A 19,119-nucleotide genomic window follows, 5' to 3' on the forward strand; every position below is an offset into this window, starting at 1 on the left:
AGCTCAACGATTATTTAAGCTAATTTGAATTTGTTTTAAAAATTTGCTGTTATTTGAAATGAAATGAAAACCAAAAAATATGAGAATATAAAATCACCCAAAAATGAAAAGAAAAATTAATAAATATTGCTTAAATATTTTTTTACAATATTAACTACAGCAAAAAAAACTGAAAGCAACAAATAAAGAAGAAAAAATAAAACAACAACTTTGTCTTGAAGAGTATGGAACGCAGTGGCAACAACATAGCGGAAATGAAATGCAATGCACTTTCCATTTAAATTCATTCATTTCCGTTATGTCTTGTTGTCGCACATATGCCAAATGCCATGAAGAAGTGTTGATTCTACTTGCCTATGAATGAGAAAAAAAAATATCTAGAAATATTTAATTTAGTTCTTATTTATATTCCATTTTGAGTTTTTTGTTTTGGAAATTTATTTATTTTTTTAATTTCCGTTGAAATTGTGAGATTTTTCATTTGCTTTTCGTTTTCTCTCCTTTTTATATTTATTTCAATTTAGATTCATTTTTGACCATTACTAAATGTTTAATTTTATTTTTCTCTATGTTAAAAACAAAAACATCAAACGACAACAATAAATCTTACCAAGTCTTCTGGAATTTTATGTTTTATCATTTGTTTGTATTTGTTTTTTTTGTACCTTGTATACTCATAGGTGAATACAGTTGCCTCAAAGTCGATCTACTATTCAAGCGAGAATTCTCATATTACTTAATTCAAATTTATATCCCATGCTGTATGCTGGTAATTGTCTCATGGGTGTCATTCTGGCTAGATCAAGGTGCTGTACCAGCTCGTGTCTCCTTGGGTAAGTTGTAAGCAACAAGCTTCAAACCAACACAACACCAAACACTGTATAACAAAGTCTCCGAAACGGAACACCTCAAAACTTCTACTTTATACTTCTAACTAATGTGCCCTTTACACTTTAAAAAACACATATACTACAACGACAATTAGTCATGACGACGACTTAACTTCGGCTTTTTTATTGAGAACATAATCCTAGAATCATTCAATGTTGATGGAAGTAATCGATTGTTGAGATATCTCAGAGCACAACAATCCAATCGTTAACTAATGATTTATGGTGTTCTCTTCCACTTTAAATGGTGTAGAAAAGCAGAATAAAGGGTTGCCATATATTTGGATATTCATATTTTATTTCAGCTATAACAACACACTCTGTTTATTTTTTGTTCGATATTCCTTGAAGAAACAAAAAAGTGGTTTACTAGCATGTTCTGTGGTAATTATGTTATAATTTGGAATGAGCTTTACATCAAAAAAGGCTTTATAAAGTAATGAGGCTTATTGAAAATACTAACAGCGTAATTACATTATAATCAAACTAACAAAATATCGAAAAGTATTCTCCAATTCCAATGAAAGCCATTTAAATAATAATTTTTCTATTGTACTATATAGGTCCAATGTTGAAAAGACTTCGGAGTTTTAAATAGGTTTGAAAAACGTTTTTGTTGTGGATGTGCAGTAAGTGTTTTATTTGTCTTAAAATTTCTGTTTCCAGAGTAAAAAAACAATAAAAATAATTTCTTATAATAATGATGATGACTAAAATAATTTCTCATTTTGACGCTTTTCATCGCAGGCAGAAAAAGCGTTGTAATATTAACGAATTTTGTCATTAAAATGGGGCAAACGAAACAATGATACTTTTCGTTATTGTAAATCTTTTAAATAACGACAAATTTCATAATATTAATAAACATTTTCATTGTCCCAAACAAAATTTTAATGTTAACGAAATTTTATTTCTGTGTTGAGATGTACAAAGCCCCCTTGCAATATGGTAAAAATAGGGCAGCACATATTTTTAATATTAGGATAAGCGGTCGCGACTAAAAAATTTATCAAAGGTCGCCGGGTTACTTGATATTACACACAAAAAAATTTCACGAAAATTTTTCCAATTAAAATTTTAATTGAGTTTTAAAAAATATTCAATTAAAAATTTAATTGATTCAAAAAATTTTTTAATTGAAACAAAAATCAATCACAAAAATAATAGTATCAATTAATTTTTTAATTGGATCAATTAACTTTTTAATTGACCTTCAATTAATTTTTTAATTGATACTATCACATTAATTGGAAATTAATTGATTTCGTGATTGAATCAGAAAAATTTTTTTTTGTGTGTATGCACAGAAAAAATATCACCAAAATATTTCCAATTAAAAAGTTAATTGAAGTTGGAAATGTTTTCAATTAATAAATTAATTGATACAATTAACTTTTTAATCAAGGTAGAAACATTAAGTTAATTAAGTAAATTATTGAAAATTTTAAAATTATTAATTAAAAAATTAATTGATACAATTAGCTTTTTAATCAAATTCGAAAGAGTAAGTCAGTTAAAAAATGTGATGAACATTTTTTATAATTAAAAATGTATTTCAAACAATCATTTGTTATTCCAAATAAAAACTCTAAGCCAAGTCAGAAAGTAATTGAAAATATTTACCTTTTTTAATTAAAAAATTAATTGAGTTTTGCAATCAACATCAATTAAATGTTTAATTGAATCAATTAAAAAATTAATTAAAAATTGCTAATGAAATCAATTATTTTTTAATCAATAATTTTTTCTATGCCCAATTAAAACTGTGATTGATACTATTATTTTCGTGATTGAAGACATTTCAATTAAAAAATTAATTGTGTGTGTGTAACAAAGAAGGCGGTTTTTTTGTGTGTGTGTAACAAAGAAGGCGGTCCTGCTATTAGAACTAAGTGCTCCATTATTGGACGGGAAATTGAGACTACGTATACATACCCTGTTTTCTGCTCAACTTTCAAAAAATCAAAAAGGTCTTTCCCATGCTCGTACATCTACTGCACTAAAATTAAATTGTAAATCAAATATTTATTTCAAATGTCTTCAATAACGAAAATTATAGTATCAATCACAGTTTAAATTGGATATTAAAAAAAAATACTTGATTAAAAAATTAATTGAATTCATTAGCAAATTTCAATTATTTTTATTTGATGCTGATTGCAAAACTTAAATAATTTTTTCATTAAAAGCGTAACCTTTTTCAATAACTTTCTTAACTGACTTACGGCTATTTCCATTAAGCTCCGTTAGGCTTTAACTGCCAGTTAACAGAAAGTAAAATCGAAATATCTTCTTTCCGGTTAACTTCAACTGAAAAATTTTTAGCAGTTAAGTTCCTAACTGGCATATTGAATATATAGACAAGATGACAGATATGTCCATGGTAAGGTGTAAAAGTTCGTTAGCTAACGTAGCACTAACGGAGCTTCATGAAAATGGGGGTTAGTGTTTTTAGTTTGATTACAAAGTTGATTATTTCAAATAAGTTTTTAGTTAACATTTTTAATTTTCCATCACTTTTTGTTGGTGACTTTGTCTTCCCAGTTTGATTAAAAAGTTAAGTGTATCAATTACTTTTGTAATTAAAAATTTTAAAAATTTCAATAATGGACTTAATTAACTTAACGTTTCTATCTTGATTAAAAAGCTAATTTTATCAATTAATTTATTATTTGAAAAAATGTTCAACTTCAATAAATTTTTTAATTGGAAATATTTTTTTCTGTGAATATGCAGGAAAACCACTCCAACTTAGATACTCAAAGAAGTAGACACCTTTCAAAAGTTGACAATTTTTATGAGACGTTTGGTGTATTATCACATTACATTTAAACTATCACAAAAATCCTAGTAAAGGTTGAAGACACACCATGCGTCAATCCGTGCGTTGATGGAAGGGTTGATTTTTTTCTGTTTGCGGCAGACTATTCGAGCTTTTGATTTCAAAGAGAAATTTCAACTCTTCAATCATCTGACGCATTGTACGCATTGAACGCATGGTATGTAATTCTACCTTAAGAAAAAAATATGGGCAAGAATGGGAGTCGACATCTGAGACGTTTCACTATAGTTGGAATATGCGTGATACACCTGTGAAATCACATATAGAGGTTTCAAACACTCAGGAATTTCATCAGCATTATAACGAAGCTAAAAAAACGACAGAAACTTATATAATACGGACTCTGCCGTATTCTGAGTAGTCATTTATCATAGTTTTGCATTCCTATGTGCTTCGTGATCATACCGTAATGTCTCCTATACCTTTCTGCGAAGATGTCCACGACCTCTGGCCTCGAGATATTGCTTCACATTACGTTATCGTTGATACATCTGCAAGCAAAATTATGCCGTTTCTGACAAGCACAACGTATAATACCAGTACCGCCCTCTCTCGTCTCTTTCATCGGTGCATAAATTATTTTCCTATGTTATCAATCCTTGGGTCCCAAACTTTCAGCCTAATCTTTGTCAAAATGGCTTCGCTATTCATCTGTACCTCAATAGGTATGAAGTGCAGAATCGGTTTCAAAGCTCTAGGTGGCGTAGTATCCTTTGTCCCGATCATGCCAAGACAATATATCCGTTTCAAACTGCATATGTTGCATTTCCTCTCCTCCATATTCTCCTATATCCACTGTTTCATCTTTGCCCCATCTAGAGCTTACCGTTCTTCTACATAGCGTTCAACATATGTTATTCTTCTAAATCCGTTCACTTTCCTATACCGTCCACTATGATCACGGTCTGGTTATGGAATTTGGAGAGGGATTTATTCATTCTGTATGAAAAATAACAGAATGCGTCTCACCGTCCTTGTGATCTTAGAGGGGTTTTCTTCTCTCGGAATGGAGAGCTTTAATCTACAACTGGTACAAATACAGTCGTTACCTTTTCGATATTTTTATAAATCGCCCCTGGGCACGTCTCAATATTCTTCCGAATTTCACTCAGTCAGTTTTCACTTTATTTTCATTTCGAATTCGTATAACAATATTCGGATTATGAATAGTTCCGCAATTATAGTTAACTACGTATAGCATCCAAGACATGTAATTCTTCTAAATCCATTTCGTTTCCCCTATCGTCCACCACGATTTCGGTCTGGTTATGGAATTTGGAGAGGGATTTCTTCATTCTGAACGTCTTTTGTACGCAAAACTAACTTACATGAATAGCGTCTCGCCATTCTTGTGATCTTATTATTTGAGCCTGCTATGATAGGCATCTCAATAAAAATTGCCCTTTTTACGACACTCTCTATTGCAAGTCCTTTCATTATAGCGAATCTACCAGAATTTTTCATGAGCAGGTTTACTCTCTCGGAGTGGACACACAAACTACCATATTACAATTATCGCCGGTAGCTTTTCGGCATTTACATAAATGACTCATATTGAGTAGTCCACAGTTACAACGTCCAAGGTAGCATCCGTGGTGCAATGGTTAGCATGCCCGCCTTGCATACACAAGGTCGTGGGTTCGATTCCTGCTACGACCGAACACCAAAAAGTTTTTCAGCGGTGGATTATCCCACCTCAGTAATGCTGGTGACATTTCTGAGGGTTTCAAAGCTTCTCTAAGTGGTTTCACTAGAATGTGGAACGCCGTTCGGACTCACTATAAAAGGAGGTCCCTTGTCATTGAGTTTAACATGGAATCGGGCAGCACTCAGTGATAAGAGAGAAGTTCACCACTGTGGTATCACAATGGACTGAATAGTCTAAGTGAGCCTGATACATCGGGCTGCCACATAACCTAACCTAAGGTAGCATCTTTTTCATCTTCTTCCGCAGTTTGTCCAATAAGTTTTCGCTCTATTTGCAAAAGTTGATTGGAATTCGTTACCTATTTTAAATCTTGTATTACAATTGGTGGAGTGTGAATAATATGAAAAATAGTAGCCATGTTTCATTCATAAAGTTCATAACCCTTTGGATTGTCTAAGGGAATGCGCTTTCACCAATCACTTCGCTGTTATCAGATCAACGCGTGTCTATTCCTTTAACGCAGCCCATTTGAACTATATTGCTCTTGCGCTCTACAAGTTGACCTCATTCTACCATATTACTTGTTATTATAATTTATGTTATTCCTCTCATTCAGACTCCTTCAATGTTCATAGCATCTCTCTTGCATTGCAATTCGATTCGTGATCGTCAAATGGCGTTAGTGGTCCAACACCAAGTGAATGCTATAACAAGAAATCGATAGCCAAATTCCACCAATGACGTTTTTGCTCTTTATTTCAGAGACTTTAATCTTTTTAGGTTTTCCGTAAAATATTTTCAAAAATTTTCCAATACACTATTCCTGCATAATTTCCTTGTTTGATGTTATTCTTAAACGTCTTGCACATTTATAACGTCTCTTCAATTCTGTCGCATATATAGATTTTCATTTTTCGCTTGTATCATCGGAGATCGGGCAACATTGACTACAATTGAGCACTTCTCCTCGAACAAATGCAATTGCAGATTCATCTTGGCTAAATTTCCAGTGGGTTGTTACTTATTTTGTGTGACTTACTACTTTTGAAGATCTTCGACTAAATTTAACTTCCCTTTTTACGAGAATCTTATATATTGCAGTAAATCCTGTTTCAAATGCAATTGTGAGAAACTGAGAGACCTTTCTAATAAATATATTAAAAATACCATAGTATGTAGTCTATAGTAGTTAGGTACTACATGTCCATGAATTTTCTAATCAATTCATAATACCTTTTCAGGTAAAGATTGAAAACAAATTGATAAAATGATCATGTTTCAAAAAATTTCCCTCTATTACTTGTCCTAGTAATGACATTGTCAAACAAAAAACTCCTTCCAGAATATATTGCCCGACGTTTGTCCTTGGAGTCGAAACCAGGTTCCTGGCGGCGGTTCCCTATTCATTTGTAAGTATTGTGACCACAATCATCTTGGATTTCATGGCACTACCCCTCAACTCAGTCACTTAAAGCTCTTGATTTAGACCCCAAGGTAAGTGTATTTTGACGGTTTCTTACTTCACCCGCTTTTCTGGTCCATCACTCTCCCTACTCAAAGGAGAGTGATCACGTTCAGTCATGACGTCACAGAACGTGCAGAATTTTATGTTTTTTCCAAAGGCCCTCCACCCCGTTTGTTCTTTTCACCACCACCACCACCACTTTGCGCCCTAATCTCAAATTATATTTTTAGTTTGCTCCATCACCGTTCACCTGATAATGATGGGTAAAACTTCAGTTGGTTTGCCTTCTGCAGAGACATGGTGTAGCTTTGGCGGGAACCTATGATGTAGGCGACTGCTTCATCAGTTGAGGCCAGTAGCTCGTCCGCAGTGGAGATGTTTGACATCTCACGTTTGTTTCTTTCTGGATTTTGGATCGTTTTTGCGTTTTTTAGTTTCATTATGTTGGGCAAATATATCGCTTATGAAATCGAAACTTTGGAATTAAATTTTTGGAAATTATTTTTTATTTTACATGGTTTATGGCGCCATTATTGGCTGGAAATTTATTGGTGTATATTGGATGATTCTTCTCTTTCTTCTTCATTTAAGAAGGTAAGTGGCATTTGGTCGAATACGTAAGGATAGGAGCATCCCAACAACTTGGTAGAAATTATAATCATCATTGGCAATGAAAGGAGTGCAGGATTTTCGTTTTAGAATGGAATTGGATTATACGTTGGAAAAAATTGAACACTCAGAAAATAAAATACACACATATACAGACAGATAGAACACAAAAACATGCCATGTAGCCACTTTTCTCTTCAAGGAATTCTTTGTTTTGTTTAAAATTTTCCGAATTCAAAATTTTTTCAGCACAACCGTTGGTTCTCACATTGTTCCACTGTCATTTTCTAGGTGTCACCACACTGCTCACCATGGCAACGCAGACATCCGGTATCAATGCATCACTGCCACCGGTCTCCTACACCAAAGCCATTGACGTCTGGACTGGTGTGTGTTTAACGTTTGTATTTGGCGCCCTGCTCGAGTTTGCCCTGGTGAACTATGCGTCCCGCTCAGGTTCGAATAAAGCTAGTAATTGAGATTTTATATGCTTCTTATTAACTGTATTTAATTAATTAATGGTGTTTTCTATTATTATTTTTTTCTTATGTACGTACTACTACTACTACTTACCACCACTACCACAACCACAAAAAACACATCCAAATATTTGTTCAATACATATACATGTGTATATACATAATTATCTTGATATAAATAATCATCAAATACTTTAATAATAATACGATATGTATAATTTGTAATTTAATATTACAACGCCATCTACATTTTATCCATCAATTGTATCATTCACAATCACTAACAACCAACCACCACCCTTGCCATTTCCCCACCATTTGTTCTCACCCCACCACATTAAAAACTGAGTATGAGACTGAGACTTGACTATTTGTACGAAATCGATACTAGAGAAACATAATGGGAAGATGGGTAGGGGGGAATTACCAACAGCAATTAATTCGATTTGTCTTGACGATTTTATTTTACACTGAGTTGCCTTCTTTTGGGAAAATTGACAGATGATGACAAATTACTTGCATCAAATTCGATTAATATGAAAATCCCGGTCATTGGAGATGTGACATTGTTTATTTTGCTTTTTTTTTTGTACGAAAATTCTCTTCGACATTTGAAACCGCCCCACATAAAACTAGGACACTATAGAAGACTGACGGGCAAAATAAAGGGATGGGGTGGGCGTGATTGCCACACGGACACATGTCGCCATTCATTCGATATCATCAGAACAACAGCAAAATCCAAGCACAAACAATTAGAATGATCGAAGCAAAGAAGAGAAAATGTTAATTTCATTAATACGAACACTTTGCAAAAAGCATAAATGAACATTTTCTCTTTTGTGTTGGGAAAGTCAGAGTGAAATGTGGGTAAGTAATACCGATAAGAGATTATCTCATACTACATTGCTTTTTTGACAACAAAAGATAATCCCATTGGGAATGAGAACAAATCCCAATGTTCATTACAATTTTTTCACATTACCTTCGTAGAGAAATCATTCATATAGTAATTAAAAATGTAGTATTTAGTAGTCTGAAGAAAGAAAAAATCCCCAAACCAGGAAATTGGTAAGCTTTTCTGAATGGTTCTCCCAAAAACTATTCAGTGATAAAAATAATAAAGATTTTTATTCAAATAAATATATGATTTTAATACAGGGTTTAATGGAAAAAAAGATTTCAATGACTTAAAGAAATAACCAGATATATATTTTGAAAACTAAAGAAAGTTTATTTTTTTTAAGAACTTGGCATTCATTAAAGATAATTTAAAGGAGTAACTCAACTTCATGTTAACATAAGTTTTGAATACACTTAGAGCTAGTAGGCGTATCACATTTAGAATTACAATAAATTGTGTCATTTTGGATTAAAATCACTAAAAATCAATAAATCTTTGGATCAAATCAGTATGGGAAAATCTGCATTTCTTCACAATGGCAATTTGTTGGGAAACTTATTTGACTTACCCCCATTTTCATAAAGCTCCGTTAGTGTTCCGTTAACTAACCAACTTTTAAACCGTATTATGGACGAAGCTGTCATCTTGCATATATATTCCATATGCCAGTTAGGAACTTAACTGACGAAAATTTTTCAGTTAAAGTTAACTGGAGAGAAGATATTTGCAATTTATTTTCTGTTAACTGGCAGTTAAAGCCTAACGGAGCTACATGAAAATGGCCGTTAAACTGTAATTCCAAGTCTACAAAAAGATTTTTCAAACCCAATAATCAGATGATCAACTAACATTAACCGGGTACATCTGTTTCATGGTTCAAACATAGACCAATTAAAGGGTGATACGGTCAAAATTTGGTCAAGGGAAAACGCGTGTAAATCGGTGAAATCGTTTATTTAAAAAATCAAATTAAATTTCTTTTTCAAGTTCAATTAGTATAAAATATTCAGTTAGGCTTTCGCTTTTCCAAATCCGAATTGCCAGGCCTCACGCTTGACACCTGCCATCAGATTTTGTACATCCACCTTGTCCACCTTCTTCGCCGCAGAAAGCCAGTTTGCCTTGAACTGCTGCTCGTCCTTAGCAGTTTTTTTGTCTTCTTTAGGTTCCGCTTGACAATAGCCCAGTATTTCTCAATTGGGCGGAGCTCTGGCGTGTTGGGAGGGTTCTTGTCCTTGGGAACCACCTGCACGTTGTTGGCGGCGTACCACGCCATGGCCTTTTAATGGCAAGATGTCAAATCCGGCCAAAACAGTACGGAACAACCGTGTTTCTTCAGGAAAGGCAGCAGACGTTTATTCAAACACTCTTTCACGTAAACTTCTTGGTTGACAGTCCCGGAAGCTATGAAAATGCTGCTTTTCAAGCCACAGGTACAGATGGCTTGCCAAACCAGATATTTCGTTGCGGACTTTGACAGTTTTATGTGCTTGAAAATATCTGCTACCTTTCCCCTTCCTTTTGCCGTATATAATTCCTGTCCCGAAAGCTGCTTGTAGTCGGCTTTGACGTAGGTTTCGTCGTCCATTACCACGCAGTCAAACTTCATCAGCATCGTCGTGTACAGCCTCCGGGATCGCGCTTTGGCCGTCGTATTTTGTTTATCATCGTGATTTGGAGTCACTACCTTCTTGTAAGTCGATAGTCCGGCTCGTTTTTTGGCTCGATGCACGGTTGTAGACGATACACCCAGCTTATTTGCGGCATCTCGGAGAGAGAGGTTAGGGTTTCGCTTGAAACAACCGGCAACTCTCTTTGACGTCTCAGCGGCTTCCGGTTTTCGATTTCCCTCCGATCCAGACTTCCTGGCTGTCGACAAACGTTCCCCAAACACTTTAATTACATTTGTAACGGTTGATTTGACAACTTTTAGCGATTTTGCCAGCTTTGCGTGCGAGTAGCTCGGATTTTCGCGATGCGCGAGCAAAATTTTGATACGCTGCTCTTCTTGCTTGGACGGCATTTTGACAACTGAAGAGTGACTTCCAAAATCAAATTAGGAGCAACATTCTACACATACACACCTTCAAAATGAGGGGTGTTCAGGTTTTTTAAATGCAAAATTGAAAGAAATACGACAAGTTTATATTGACCAAATTTTGACCGTATCACCCTTTAAATATAGAGACATACTTTGATAATTCACCATGGTTTTGTTTATTTGCAGTGCGCAGTCATTCCAATTGCGCAGTCAAGTGACTCGATTTATTTTTGGAAAACGAGAATTACCGTACAAACCAGTAAATTTGCATTACAAAAAAGGTGTGGATGTATAGAATTTTATATGCTTTTACAATATTTGGTGTTTCATCAAGAAAACAAATTAAAGCCAAATTAAAAAATCTCTCAATTGCAGACGAAAAAGAGCCCTCTACGGTGTGCAGACAAACTACAGCGCTGTGAATTCACTTGAGATGTCTATACCTTAATTGGTCTATGGTACAAATGGCTTAAAACTGTTTTATAATGATTAAATCATTTTTAAATCGAATAATATAGAATTATAGCCTTTTAGTGGTGTTAATATTCTACAGATTAAGCCAAATGAAGTGTTACGAATCCAAACGTCTAGGTTTTTGTGTGGCAAAAAATTTTATTCATATTTACTCGACTCTACCATTTTTTGTCTTGACTGGTGCTACGAGTCAGTCATTATTATAGTCTTCCGGTAATACAACCCATTCCCATTCAATGGGGCCTTTTTCTATTGTCTTCTAAAATGACCCAAATAAAAAAAGTTATCGGCAACAGGCAAGCTGAACAGTAGCTATGCGGATGAAATCAAGTGCTAATATCAGTTTTAGGCATTCTTGGTTGACAAGTGCTTGCCAAGTCCTGCGGATACACTCATAGAAAAAATCATGAACGGCGTGCACATTTCAAAACGATTCGTTCATGAAAGTGAATCAACAAACATGTGGTGTCAAACTGTGAACAGGCGATGTCAATCTGACAACGATAAAATGACACCATGTGTTGTCAAAACAACAACCAGGGTTCATGATCTGAAAACGTTATGGTTACGACTTTATAAACAAAATTAAAAAAAGATTTCCGCTAGCGTGACTCGAACCTGTGTTTTCTGCACCATACGCGTTAACATTCGCCTTAGCACATTGCACCACCGAGGGAGTTGCCATAATAACGTCTGACGATTATTTTAAGACTTTTCATGGCCAAAGAAAAACGAATGCCGTTCATGACATCGTGAACGCCCGTGGACGAAATTGTGAACATTTCGTTTTGATTTTCTGTGAACGTTTCCGTTTCATTTTGTCACCGTCCGTTCACGACTATGGAACGTATTTTTTTCTATTAGTGTAGGCTTTCTGTCTACGATCGAAGTGCTCAAATCGATCCCAGATTCAATGAAAACGATCGCTTGTCACAGCTGCTCATAGCATTACTTGAGATTTAAAACACGATAATTTTGGTGGTTCCCCAAGTACTTAATCGGTTAATTTTCAGATGTTCGGAAATTGAAGAGTGATTTGGTCTTGCAAAAACAACTTTTTTGCTTTTATCTAAGATCGTGTACCTTTTACAACTTGTCTTGACAGCGTGTCTTTACAATGTTTACGGACCATCCGCAATACGTTTATCAATGTTTCTTTTAGACTAAACCAAATTTGTCAGAATAAACTAAAATTTACTTGCCTATAGAGAAACAACTTCCCACATCAGGAGAACAAATGTGATCACCTCTTAGAGCAAAACGTTATTTTTGGACGGTAAACATGTTACATGTTTGTCACAGCCATGTTGTTTTTTAGGGCATTATGCATATGACATCAACAACCATTTTATTTTTGGCGAGAAAACAATATTTTTGTCATTCAAAAATAAAATTCCGCTTCGGAGGAAAGAATTATTATTTTTGTGTGCAGTACAATGCTGTTCCGAAGTTTTTTCTTATTTGTATCAGCAAACAAACAATTTGTCCTTTTTTTAGTTCGATTACGATTAGTTGATTTTAGTTGAATGTTGTCCAATGTGAGCAAATGTTCCTTATTTGAATAATTTGTTGCTAACTTTTATGACTTGAACTAATATGGGAGAAGTTTGCTTAAATTGAGATCATATGTCTCTCAAATAAGTAAATTTTATTAAAATTGTACCAGTCTTGATCTTCGTAGAGCACTAAGGACATTTTAACAATTTTGAAATTCAATCAATGTTCGATGTTTTAAAAACTTTAAAAAGACATAAAGCCAGATGGACCAAAGCATAAACTTAAATTTGTTTTGTCAACTGTCATTGGACTCACACGTCTAATAACGGAATCTAATAGCGTTTTCGTTTCTTATAAAAAATGCACACTTCTTTTGCATTTTGCCCGGAAAATTACCTTTTTAGGTTCTTTTCTAAATAACAGGCAAAAACGGGAATAGGTTTCCGATCCTGGTGTGAACATAGTGCCATGCATAGAAGCACACTGAAAAAAATATTTTCGAGAGGTCAAAGATTTCATGTCTTTAAAATACGAATGCAAATTTTGCTTAGCACGGAAGAGGCAATTCTCTACTATAAAGTTTTTTTCCTTGTCCAAGTCGATAAACTTTTCAATGAAGTCGTATTATCCTTATAATTAAGTGATTTCACTTAAAAATGGTTATCATAACATGAAAGAAAAAATATTTGGGCTAAGGTCAACTTGACTTTAATAACTCTGAAAAATTCTTTACATTTAATGAAATTGTCTTTAAATTTGTTGCCTTTTTGCATCTTTACTGCAAAGTAAAAAATCGTTCAAATATAGGACATATTTTTCAACACTTCATTTTAAAGACGTTTATTACTTGAAACATATCATAATTTCTACTGGAAGTCAAGTCTTAATTTGGAAAATAAAGTTGTCGTTAACTCGTTTGATTTGATAGTATATGAAGAAAAAAAGCTGAAAATGCGAAAAATTAAAATTTGCTTCCTAGGAGCAAGTACAATACCAATCGGAATCAATACCAATATTTTTAAAGTAAAGACAAAATCTTTGGAACCGGGCATGCTTTCTTTTCAATGCAGCACCGCCCACAAACGAGAGTGCTGCCGTTGCTCTGTTTGCTCCTTTGAAATCTTTTCTGTCAGCAGAAATGATAGCATTTTGTTAGGTTGCAGGCAACATTTTAACAATGCGCATTCTGTACACTGAAAAAACAGTGAATCCACCAATAAGAAAACTTTTGATTAATTTTAGAAAATTTTGAACATTTGTAGAAATTTTTAACTAAACAGTATTACAAGCGCTGGCATCACGCCGATATCACAAAAATAGGTAAAAAATTTTTGACAAATTCAAGAAAATTTATTAGACATAAATTCACTTTTTTTCACTTTTTAAATTTTGTAGTTTGAAGGAAAAAATTGGAGTTCAAAATTGCAAGAAAGTCTTTAGTAACATACGAAGTTCATGATGGTCGCTTTTGTAGTAAAATACAGGCGAAATGAAGGCAAAGCAATTTTTTCAGAAAAGAAAACACCATAAGTATTCCAAAACGGAATCTATTTTTGAATTTCTTCAAACCTAATACTCTACGATTTTTAACAAACGGAACAATAATAATTGTAATTCACTTTTAATTCTTCTTCTAATTTACTTTTAAATCTTCGTTCCCGAAAATGAAAACTATATATTGATCTTGATTACAAAGTTTTATACAGTCGTTAATATACACCGAAAAAAAAATTCACGAAAATTTTTCCAACTAAAATTTTAATTTAATTTTTAAAAATATTCAATTCAAAATTTTATTGATTCAACAATTTTTTTAATTGAAACAAAAATCAATCACACAAATTAATAATATCAATTAATGTTTTAATTGGATCAATTAATTTTTTAATTGACTGTCAATTAATTTTAATAATTGATACTATCATTTCTGTGATTGAAGAAATTTCAATTAAAAAATTAATTGGAGCAATTAATTTCGTGATTGAATCAGAAAAAAATTTTTTTGTGTGTAATAGTATAATAATTATCATAGGAATCAACTAGAATTTTTCTCGGAAAGTAGCATTTTTTTCGAACTTCCCGGGATCACGCTCAAGGGAAAATTCGGGAGCAAAAATATTCCCGCAATAAACGACATTATTCCCCTCACAAATGACGCCAACATTCTTCATCTTCTAAAATTTTATCGGTATTGACTTATCCTAACACTCTGATTTTATCCATATATACCCCATTCGACAAAAAAAAAATCAATAATATCTTCATGCCTCATTTGTTTGAATTTCATGAATGTAGTAATTAAAAATTTCACAATTTTATGAACTAACACAAGTTTCTTTTATTTCCTCTCTTATTATGCCACACGTCGTGTCATTCAACGATGTTTGTAAATACCTCTATTGCATTTATTTTTGTGAATACTACCACAATGCAACAACCCTCTCTTCAACATCGATGACGACAACAACAACCACAACAACTGCAAAAAAATATATGTATTATTTATACATAAAACCTGCGTTAAATTTCTTTCTAACAAAAAAACGACGACATGCTATTTACCAATGCACCACATACACGGACCTTCAATAATTATGAAAATACAACAAATAAACTCACTTTCAATTTTGACAATACTTTTGCACACTACTGTGAATGAATCAAATTTATCTCGCAACAAACAAAACAATAACAAATGTTGCCAATCCCTCTACTAAACCCAAAATTGTATTGCCAACTATGGTGATGATACACACATTAACCACGACCACCAACTAACCACAAACCATTAAAATCATCATTTATTTTAATTGTACATCAAACCATTGAAAAATAAATGGTATAATTTTAACTGTCAATTTATGTTGCAATGTCTGTCATTTCATTTATGCCTTATTTGCAAAACAAATTGGTGTGATTGTGATTTTTTTATTTTAATTTTGCACTTGTACATACAAATATGAATATTTATTTGCTGTTGTCTGTATTGGTATATTGATCATATGTCAACCAATCATCATTATCACACGAATACTATAATCCGATAAATGTGAACCAAAAATTAAATTATTATTTTTCTAATAAAAATTTATTATTTTAATGATTTTTTTTTCAATTATTGCACAATATTTTATGCTTTATTTGTATTTTTGTTTTCTTTTCATGGACATGTTTCTTTATGGTTTCTCGAAATTATACTCAACCATAATCACGACAACTACCACAATAAAAAAAATATAATCAACAAATTTGAAACCTGAAACGGTCCCTTTGCTGTAACATCATCTCTGAATCTATATCTCTATCTTTTTGGTATTTGTGTGCGTGTGTGTAAATAAACAAAATGACAATTACAAATAAAAAACAAACCCAACGTAACGCAATGCTACGTAATGTAATGCATCGTCAACTAATCAACCAAACAAATGGCTATCATGGTTACATCGTACCTAATTGCTTGCGTCTCGTCGTATCTGCCTATATCCTTTTGTGTGGGTGGGTGTATGTGTGCGTGTGTGATTGCGCGTATAATTGTTTATCATATGGATATATTACTGCTAAACTGTATTCAAAAATTTGTTTCCAATTATTGTAATTATTAATACTACCACCACTACTACTATTAATACTACTACTAACACTGCTATCAACCACTTGTATCTGTGTGTGCGTGCGTGTGTGTGTGTGTGTTTGCAACATTGTTGTTGTTGTTGTGTTATTTTTATTCTCTGTCTATCTCTCTGGAATCGTAAACAAAACAAAACAAAAAATGCGCGTGCGCACCCTTCGCCGCCATTTGTTGCCGAACAAATAAATTCTTGTGAAACATTTTTCTACCATCCCATGCAACATATACGGATCGGGCCGCAGACATGCACAAGGAGAACATGAAAAAGAAACGCCGTGATTTGGAGCAGGCGAGTATAGATGCCGCTTCAGATCTGCTGGATACAGATAGCAATGCAACATTTGCAATGGTACATATTTATCTTAATGGTTTTTCTAGTTTTGATTTTCATGTGCTTTACAATGATAATTCCATTGGTCATTGTTGCTTTTTGTTTTTTGTTTGGTTTTATAATGTACATATTAAAGAGGTTTAACATTTTATGGAGTTTCTAGGAATAAAAAAATCGAATTGAAAACAATTGTACAAAAGAGAACTAAAAAGTGTAACTTTTGGTATTAAATTGTACTAACGTTCGTATATAACTACTAAAATAGAAGCAGTTAGTACCCTCCCCCCACCTTTCCCATGAATATTTGTGGAATACCTGTATTAGAGCTCGGACGAAGTGGGGTTTTCGGGCCGAAGCCGATGTTCGACAAAAAAGCAGTAATCGGCCGAAGCCAATAATTTTCCTCAATTTGTAATTAATCCTTATCCTATACTAGTGGGTCAAAATTGCCCAAACCAATTTTATATGAGTATTATTTCCACTTAAAACTTCTTAACATTTAATGTTTTTAATGTTTTAAGCTGAAATAAAAAAACAACAACAATGCTTAAACAAACGAATGGTTAAAACAAAACGAATGGTTTTTATAAGAATTTTATTCTAAAGGCCGGTACTATGTTCATTCTTGCGAAAAAATTTAATAGAAACCATTATTTTGCACATAGAAAGCGGCGTTTATTTAAGTAAAAAGGTTAGGTTAAGTGACAGTCCGATTAAGTGTCAGGCTCACTTAGACTATTCAGTCCATTGTGAATGTGTTTATTTAGGTAACAGGGAGCGCTATTTAACAGGGAGCAATTTTGAATTAAGTTGGTGGTTGCTGCTTGCTATTACAAAATTAACATTTTATTTTTCCTTGGGCAACTGATCTGCTATTCCTTTGATCCTTTGTATATTTTCGGAACAAAAATATGATTCGTGTTTGCGTTATAAACCCACACAAATAGTTTTAATAAATAAATTATTTCTTAATTTACATTGCAAATGGCGCCATGCTATAAACGTCAGATTTTCAACTCGAAAAAAAGACAAAGTACCACAAATGGAAAAAATTTCGCTAGTTTTTCGCATTCTATGGTTTTGTATGGAGTTTCAACGCGAAAACCGAACAGAGTACCGGCCTTAAAGAACTAGTTGAGTTTAAAGCTATGTTTGGCTGAGCCCTATAAAAAAGTTCCCTATTCTATTAGGCAAATTTTACTCACTAATACAATATGCGGTATGTTTTTTAAAGTGCAGGGTAAGGGTTAAAGAAATTTGGTGTGTTTTAGTTCAATATTAGCATATTTTTTTTAACAAAGGATAAATAAAACAATAAAAGGTAATTCAGTCCATGTCTTATGCTAACAGGTTGGCTGATAAGTCCCCGGTCTAACAAAGAAAAACACATTTTTATCACATTTTATCAAAATTCGTTTTTATTATTCAACATAGTTCCCTTCGATACAACGATTATAACGGCCTTCCAATTTTTTGATACCATTTGGTAGTACTCCTTCGGTTTTGCCTCAAAATAGGCCTCAGTTTCGGCGATCATCTCTTCATTGCAGCCAAATTTTCTCCCTGCGAGCATCCTTTTGAGGTCTGAGAACAAGAAAAAGTCTCTGGGTGCCAGATCTGGAGAATACGGTGGGTGGGGAAGCAATTCGAAGCCCAATTCATTAATTTTTGCCATCTTCTCAATGACTTGTGGCACGGTGCGTTGTCTTGGTGCAACAACACTTTTTTCTTCTTCATATGGGGCCGTTTTGACGCGATTTCGACCTTCAAACGCTCCAATAACGCCATTTAATAGTCACTGTTGATGGGTTTTCCCTTCTCAAGATAATCGATAAAAATTATTCCATGCGCATCCTAAAAAAACAGAGGCCATTACATTGCCAGCAGACTTTTGAGTCTTTCCACGCTTCGGAGACGGTTCACCGGTCGGTGTCCACTCAGCCGACTGTCGATTGGACTCAGGAGTGGAGTGATGGAACCATGTTTCATCCATTGTCACATATCGACGGAAAAACTCGGATGTATTACGAGTTAACAGCTGCAAACACCGCTCAGAATCATCAACACGATGTTGTTTTTGGTCAAATGTGAGCTCGCGCGGTACCCATTTTGCATAGAGCTTCCGCATATCCAAATATTGATGAATGATATGACCAACACATTCCTTTGATATCTTTAAGGCCTCTGCTATCTCGATCAACTTCATTTTACGGTCATTCAAAATCATTTTGTGGATTTTTTTGATGTTTTCGTCGGTAACCACCTCTTTCGGGCGTCCACTGCGTTCACCGTCCTCCGTGTTCATTTCACC

At 33.7% G+C, this 19,119-nt stretch overlaps 1 protein-coding gene across 21 annotated transcripts in view; it reads left to right on the forward strand.

Annotated features, from left to right (window-relative positions):
* GluClalpha (glycine receptor alpha 1) overlaps positions 1-19,119 on the forward strand; it is a 279,772-nt gene that overhangs the window by 244,780 nt on the left and 15,873 nt on the right. For 14 of the 21 annotated variants that reach the window (XM_075290778.1, XM_075290785.1, XM_075290798.1 and 11 more), the window contains 3 exons: positions 681-833; positions 7,746-7,925; positions 16,720-16,826. In XM_075290778.1, coding sequence (XP_075146893.1) covers positions 681-833; positions 7,746-7,925; positions 16,720-16,826 — 440 coding nt within the window. The remainder of the gene's footprint in view (positions 1-680; positions 834-7,745; positions 7,926-16,719; positions 16,827-19,119) is intronic. The other 7 variants (XM_075290788.1, XM_075290791.1, XM_075290796.1 and 4 more) reach the window with 1 other exon arrangement.

This window comes from Haematobia irritans, chromosome 1 (genome assembly GCF_050003625.1).
Source record: "Haematobia irritans isolate KBUSLIRL chromosome 1, ASM5000362v1, whole genome shotgun sequence".
Taxonomy (NCBI): Eukaryota; Metazoa; Arthropoda; class Insecta; order Diptera; family Muscidae; genus Haematobia; species Haematobia irritans.